The sequence below is a fragment of the Helobdella robusta genome, assembly GCF_000326865.2.
Source record: "Helobdella robusta unplaced genomic scaffold HELROscaffold_19, whole genome shotgun sequence".
Classification (NCBI taxonomy): domain Eukaryota; kingdom Metazoa; phylum Annelida; class Clitellata; order Rhynchobdellida; family Glossiphoniidae; genus Helobdella; species Helobdella robusta.
The window spans coordinates 382,786-390,149 of record NW_008704034.1 but is presented as its reverse complement, the minus strand read 5'-3'; the positions used below and the strand labels follow the sequence as shown (position 1 = coordinate 390,149).

The window sequence follows — 7,364 nt, the reverse complement described above, 5'->3', positions numbered from 1 at the left end:
TTAACTTAGTTCAGACTTCACGAACTGGTAATAATTTTAATAAACTAAATCATAAACTTTTAGAAAAATTGTTATTATTAAAAACAAAATGCCTAAGCGATGTGCTGTTTTTGGCTGTAGAGGGAACTACCGAGGACAGCCATATACTAAGGTTGTTCGCTTTCCAACAGAAGAAGCTGAACGTGATAGGTGGATTATTAAGGCAATGCCTAATGCGGGATCTAGCCTTACAGGCCGTGATTTATATGTATGTGCCTCACATTTCAACTGCAAGTGGGTTGTTTCAAGAGGAGGAAGACGTCCAAAAAACGTCCAAAAAACGTTTGACTTCATTGACATCCAGTGATGCACGGCAGCAGCAAGAAAATAAACGCCAAATGCAAGAAAACAACATTCTAAATTTTGATAATTTTCTTCAACAGCTTCCAAAACGTTACCTTCACTATATTATTAAGAATAATAAAGATGAGGTGTATATGAGCCTGTTAAATAACACAGCCAATAAAGTTAATCAGTTCTTGTGGTTCAGAAAAATAGAATTACCATTTGGTTTCCTGTATCTTGTTCGAGTTGAAAAAGATGGATATGAAATTTCTAAGCACCACTACATTAAACAAGAACAGTCGCTTAAATACATGGTCTCAGTTGTCTGGTATGTTTACCGTGTTAAATAAGCATAATGCCGATAATTTGGATCATCTTACGAAAGCCCTTGAAGAACTAAACAGCATGGAGGACTTGCGTACGTCATCACATTTCCAGTTTTTGATGGCACAGTTGGAAATGCTCTTAATTCCTTTAAATAACCTTAAATATACTAAATACAATCTTATATTTGCTGTTGAACTCCTGTGTGTATCGCCTGCTGCATACAGAATGCTGAGAGGGTCACGAACTGTGTTATTGCCAAAACAGCAAATGATCAGGGACTTAATGAGTCGTAGTGTAAACGGCAGTAACTTGCAAACTGCTTTTAAAGAACTTAAACCTGAACAGCGTCTTGTTAATATATTGTTTGGCGAAGTTAAACTCAAGAGTGTCCTCCGTTTCACAGCTGGCCTTGTTGTTGGGTATGCTGACAATCAGCCAGAAAAGTTAGCTACTTCAGCACTAGCGTTTGAACTGGTTTGTCATTATGGCGGACCACGATTTACTATTCGTATTATTTCGGTTGCAAAACTTGATGCAAACTCATTGAAGGAGTACCTGTTAGAAGTTATTACAACAATCACACACTGCGGGGGTCGACCTATATCAATAATCTGTGACAACTGCCCATTAAATCAGCGGATGTACAAGAACCTAGGTGGCCCAGGTATTGTTCAAGTGCCAGACGACACATTGCATATGTATCTGGTTTATGACTATATCCAAATTTTTAAAAATATCAGAAACAACTGGATAACAAAGTCGCAACAGAAGCTTATTTTCCAATTGGGTAGAAAAGAGTACAAAGCCTGCTGGAGAGATATTATCCATCTGTATAACATCGACAGCAAGACGCCGTTAAGAATGACAAAATTGACACACACCGCTGTATTTCCTAAGGTTCTGCAAAGACAGTGTTCCACTTGTATGCAAGGTGTTTGATGATAAGACTGTAGCAGCCTTTGAAGCAGTTAAAGACAATTTAGAATTTCAACGAGGTACAATAGAATTTGTCAAGTTAATAACAAGTTGGTTCAAAATGATGAACGTCAAAGATAGATACAGTTACATTAAACTCAAAGACGACAAACGAGAACCCTGGAAGTTTAATTGCGAAAGTTTCAAAAAGTTGGAGTTCATTTGCAATGTTATTAGTACGTGTAAGTGGCAAGATACTGGAAAACGATGTCATAAGCTTACCAAATTCACTGCCGACGCCTTCGTGGTAACTACAAAATTCAACATAGCTGCTTCAACCGAACTTCTCAGTGATCACCATTTCAGGTACGTTCTTCCAACTGTCTAATAAAAAATATCTAATAATTTTCTTCATTTTGTTCATTTAAATGCAGGTATGTGAACAAAGTCTCAACAAAATCTCATCGAATTTAATTCTATAGTTTTGTTGGATACAGTTGCAACATAAAAGTCTGTAACATGCAACATAAAAGTTTTGTTAAAACTTTGCATGTTGAAATACTGCAAGCATAAATGATCATACAAAAATCTAATTTCAGAAAAAATACTAGCTACATATTTATGTCATTTAAGGCATGTAAGGCCAGATGACTTATAGCAACAGCAACGCCGAGAAAAACTTTCTCATAACTAAACCATTACCATTATGAACATAAAGTACTACACTTTCCTTATTTTATGTTATGATATATTAATCCATGAAAGCAATAACACCTCGTACAATTGGGCAAAGAGCCAAGAACCATAAATGGAACCATGGAAACGTATGCAAACAATTTATTTATGGAATAACATTTGATCTTTGCTAGCTGATTCTATTATTAATGGACCGGAATTAATTGTTCTTCGAACATATATTATATGCGTTAAGAAACTGTATCAACAGGAGAAATGACGTATGTTAAGTTAAGGAATGGAGAATATTTGCTCCAATATCGAAATGGTCGTCTGACGGCTTTGCTATTCCAGAAGCCACAAAAAAACAAACGTACAAGATCTTTCCAAGTCAAATAACATAAAATAATAACCGCATTATTAAAACAATTAACAAAAATTAAAAAAATAGGAGCAAATTTATTTCGCATGCTTGAAATTCTATAGAAATTTAAATTTACTCTAATTAAATAAATTGTTTGAAACACATCCTATTAGAGAGCATATATTTATAAAACAAATAAAGACAATTAATAATAAAGATATGTGGCCGTAACTTCAACACGACGAAGTCATGCGAGCGTCAGGTCACCCCGTGTTGCCCGGGTGACAGGTGCGTTTCGAATAAATACTAAAGGACGACAACTTTTAAATACTAAACAACGACGCTTTTCTTCACGCGTTTGATTCACGAAGTCTAGTTTTAGGTTGACAAACTCCTATCAGGGTAAATCTATAATTGCATTTCATTTTACCGAAAAACATAATTTTCATCTGACAGGAACGCCAGTTGGTATATGCGATCAATATGAAACGAAGTAAACGCTGACGAAACGTGTTTCATGAGTAGCAGCAAGAACATAAAATGGAATTTTTGTAAGCTATTCATTTCAGTTGCAAATAGCATTCGAGCAAATTTTTAATTTTGAGGCCTATTGTTTAGCTATTCAATGTTAATGCTGCGGAAGAAATGAATTTGAGGTCTGTATTTACAGGTTGCCATGGCAGATTATCGATGTAACCAACGTCATTGACCTTCCATCATAACATATTTGTCATTTAAAGTAAATCGTGGAGCTTTGTGTTCATCGGGCCAGTTGTATTACAGTGATAAACTATATATGACGAATAACGTCATTATTTATTATACTCAATAATATAATAAATTGATTTAATTTGACTATTATAATTTATGATTGTTTGACAAATGTGAGATAAGATCAGATGACTGACATTACTATTACTTGATGCTACAAATTAAAAACGTACAAACTGTCAGAATTGAATCAAAGGAATCGTTTCGTGTTTAATAATTTAAAAACTTAAAAAAAAATAAAAAATTAAAAACAAGAAGAAACTCAAAACAAGTTGATATACAACGAATCGTTTTTTTTTCATATTTTTTCTGACAACCACGATAAACCCAGTGTCCGTAAATCACTTTTATATCGTAGAGTTGAATCAGAAAACATCTGCAATTGGTAAAAAGTAAAATTTGCAAAGCTAACTTGAATATAATATTCTAACTAGTTTTTTATATCTTAACTAGTTTTTTAAATGATATACAAGAAATGTTAGCTACCTCCATTGTGAGCATAAGCTTTTCAATTGCTTTTAAGCCATCATCATCTGATCCAGCAAACCTGAAAATAAGTTTTCATATTAAATCCGACAGCTGAATGTAAATCCGACTGCTGAAAGCAGAAAATGATTGAAAATGTTATGATTGTCTTGAATGTATTATCAAAAAATAGAAATTGAAGCGATTTTTAAGGTAACAAACCGAAAAGCGTAAGAGTCGTCGGGGTCTGTGTCATTTAACAAATGTAAATTTGATTGCTCAATTGATTTCTTGACCTCAAATTTGAACTGCTCCGTTGAATTTGTGTAACTAAAAAAATTATAATAAAAAAATACTTTGTTCATTTAAATAAAATTAAAAACCAAGTTTTCTGAAAAAAATTATATGATGGCATCAAATGAAACTCATACAACAAATATTCACTTGTAAATAAAAAGAAATGTGACAAAATATCAATGAATCACTCAATCAATCAATCAACCAACCAACCAATCAACCAAATTTATATATCTCAATTTCTAAAAATTCAACTGGGCTCAACCCAAAATTCCCAAAAAACAAAACAAACAAATATAACAGCAAATAGAAACATCAATGACATAAAAAAATATAAATACAATTTTAAGTGGTCTTATAATCCATAAATTATTGAGAAATGTCCTTGAGAAACATACTTCTCAGCTGCTTTTTCATTCAAACAATTGGAGCAATCAATGCTTGAGAAGATGCTCTTAACGTAGGCCATTATATGCCAGATGTGGTGGACGTTTTTCCTTCAAATGTTTTTGTTAGATTTAATTTCAAAAATATTTAACGTTTATGAAACCAGTTAGAGGTTTTTGGTGAAACTAATGAATGAATATAAAACTATTTATAAACAAATGAAAGATACGAGTAAGTACTTCCATGGTTCAAACATCTGTTTGCAGTCGAGCTGTCCAGTTGCTGGTTGTACGCTGGGATGGTAGATGGCAGGAGTGAATACCACTGCCTGGAAAATTACGTCCCAAAATTAGCATAACGTGCATATAGGAAATAAATTAATTCTAAGAATATTGATAGAGTAATAAGCATGTGGTGCTCTTGCAAATATCAAAATCACATGTGATTTGCAGACGTACAAATTTTTCATGCTTGAGTTTAATAGTACTATCATTCAAATTCCTATTGTAATTCAACAAATTCAATGCAAGACTACTGCTAAAGTAGAATGAAGGAATAAGCCTCAAAACAGTACAACAAAGTGTTATGTGAAGTCTCCGGTTAGTTGTGTCATTAAATTCAGTACACTCAACATTCAACATAGCCAAAGTGAGCCATCAACACTGCCAGATGTTTCAACCAATTAAAAATTATAATTAAAACAAAACATTCATAGTCAAACACAAAATCAAAAGAGAGAACACAGAAATGGCCCTATTAAAACTCCATAACAACGTCATTCAAAATGTTAGTAAAGGCCTACACAACTTATTATTATTTATAGACTTCTCAAAAGCATTTGATTCAATCCAACATGACATTTTATTATATAAATTAGAGCACTATGGAATTAGGAGCTTACCACTAAATCTCATAAAAACATATCTAGAAAACTGTCTACAATATGTTACAATAAAAAATAAAAACTCTAACAAACTACCAATTTTAAGCGGAGTTCCACAAGGTAGTGTCCTCGGACCACTTCTTTTCAATATATACATAAATGACATTGTCAATATACATCTTAACTCAGATATAGATCTAATCATCTATGCAGATGACTGCACTATGTGCGCAAATTCAAATAACATACCTGATTTAATTCACAAAACTGAAACATTTCTCTCTAAAATTGAAAAGTGGTCTAAATTAAATAAACTCTCTGTCAACTTAAAAAAAACAAAATTCATGATTGTTCCAAATAAAAGAAATACACCGATGCATAACATAACTTTAAAATTGAACACCAAGGAAAATAATGAACAGAGCATAACAAAAGTTGATAGCTTTAAACTTCTGGGTGTATGCATAGACAATAAACTTAACTTTAATGATCACATCGAACTAATTCTAACAAAAATTAATATAATTTTTGGCATAATGATAACAATTAAAAATTTTTTAAATAATAAAACTAAAAAACTACTTTACCAATCATTAATTTTTAGTCATTTTTACTATGGTAACCTAATATGGGGTAATCTAAACATTTCAACACTTAACAAATTATTTAGCACACAAACAAAGATAATTAATTTTCTATTTAAAATCGATTATAATCACTCCGATTACAATATATTTAATAATAATAATATTTTATCAATTTTTGAAATAAATTCCTATAAATCATCTTTATTAACATTTAAAATTATCAACAGTATAACATCTACAACTGATATAATGTTAATTAATACGATTAAATTTATAGCTAACCACAGGATTGACAGAACTAACAATACTAATATAATTAAGCCATTAATAAATTTAAATAAAATAACATCCAGGAACTTTTGTTATTATGCACCTTATAAATGGAATAATCTGCCACAATATTTAAGATCAATTAATAATCTAACAGAATTTAAAAAGAAGTTAAGAACATTTTTGAATTGTTTAAGTTAAATGTATTAATATTTTATTCTTAATTTTATTCATTTTTTAAGTTTAAATGTATCGATGTTTTATTTCTAAGTTTATTCATGAAAATTTAAGAACATTGAAGAATTTAAAAGACATTTATTTACTCATTTATGTTATTGTGTTTTTTTTTTATTTTTTTTGATTATTTACTATGTTATTTCTTGTTTTATGAGAGTCAACCCTAGATAAGCATTTATTGCTAGGCTGACTTTTTCACTTTTTTGTGAATAAATGGAATTAAAAAAAAAAAAAAGAATAAAAGTATTGGTATAACTTTTAAAACCTACAATGGTGTCAGATGTATCAGGAAATTCATCTGGTATGAGGAGTTTGAATCTGAAGATTCCTCCACCATATAAACCGTGCTTGATGGTTATCACACCATTCCAAACTTAAGTGAATAGTCATAGTTAATTGTACGGTTTTAAAACTTCAATGTTCAACTAAATTTTCATTTATTCAAAGGTTGATGATATGTTTTGAAAAATAAATTATAAGAACTTGCAACTTAGAGCATTTTATTCAAATTTTAATTAAATGAATTGAAAATTAATTGAGTTTAAAATTTTGTAACTTGAAAAAAAATTACCAAACGATGTTCGTGAAGATGGAATCACAAAAACTCCTTCTAGGTTTTGCTTTTGAAACAGCAAACTGTATATTGTTAAAATTCATGTTATGTCAATTGCAACAGATGTTTTTATACAAAGACCACACGAGACACAAAAGAACCAACTGAAAAAATGAAGTATTAATAACATTTAATTTTTTCGCATTGATCAGTAAGTTTGCATTTCAAACCTTCACTTGCATTGTACACTCATGAAAATATAAAACAAGAATAACAGAATATAAAACCCACATACGACAAACAACATAC

The 7,364-nt window shown here is 30.9% G+C and overlaps 2 protein-coding genes across 2 annotated transcripts in view; one reads left to right on the top strand and one right to left on the bottom strand.

The window, feature by feature from the left end:
- Positions 1-579: 579 nt before the first annotated feature.
- On the top strand, positions 580-3,102 carry HELRODRAFT_170806 (hypothetical protein; the record flags this gene model as incomplete). Its single annotated transcript, XM_009016636.1, has 4 exons — positions 580-1,505; positions 1,564-1,932; positions 2,823-2,893; positions 3,062-3,102. The coding sequence occupies 4 exons, from the start codon at positions 580-582 to the stop codon at positions 3,100-3,102; spliced, it is 1,407 nt and encodes a 468-aa protein (XP_009014884.1).
- A 572-nt stretch (positions 3,103-3,674) lies between these two features.
- The window catches only part of HELRODRAFT_170805 (hypothetical protein), a gene marked incomplete at both ends in the record, with an annotated part of 4,546 nt that continues 856 nt past the window's right edge, over positions 3,675-7,364 (bottom strand). The window contains 6 exons of the mRNA XM_009016635.1: positions 3,675-3,752; positions 3,863-3,923; positions 4,064-4,171; positions 4,537-4,635; positions 4,765-4,853; positions 6,772-6,875. Of these exons, the coding sequence (XP_009014883.1) occupies positions 3,675-3,752; positions 3,863-3,923; positions 4,064-4,171; positions 4,537-4,635; positions 4,765-4,853; positions 6,772-6,875 (539 nt within the window). The remainder of the gene's footprint in view (positions 3,753-3,862; positions 3,924-4,063; positions 4,172-4,536; positions 4,636-4,764; positions 4,854-6,771; positions 6,876-7,364) is intronic.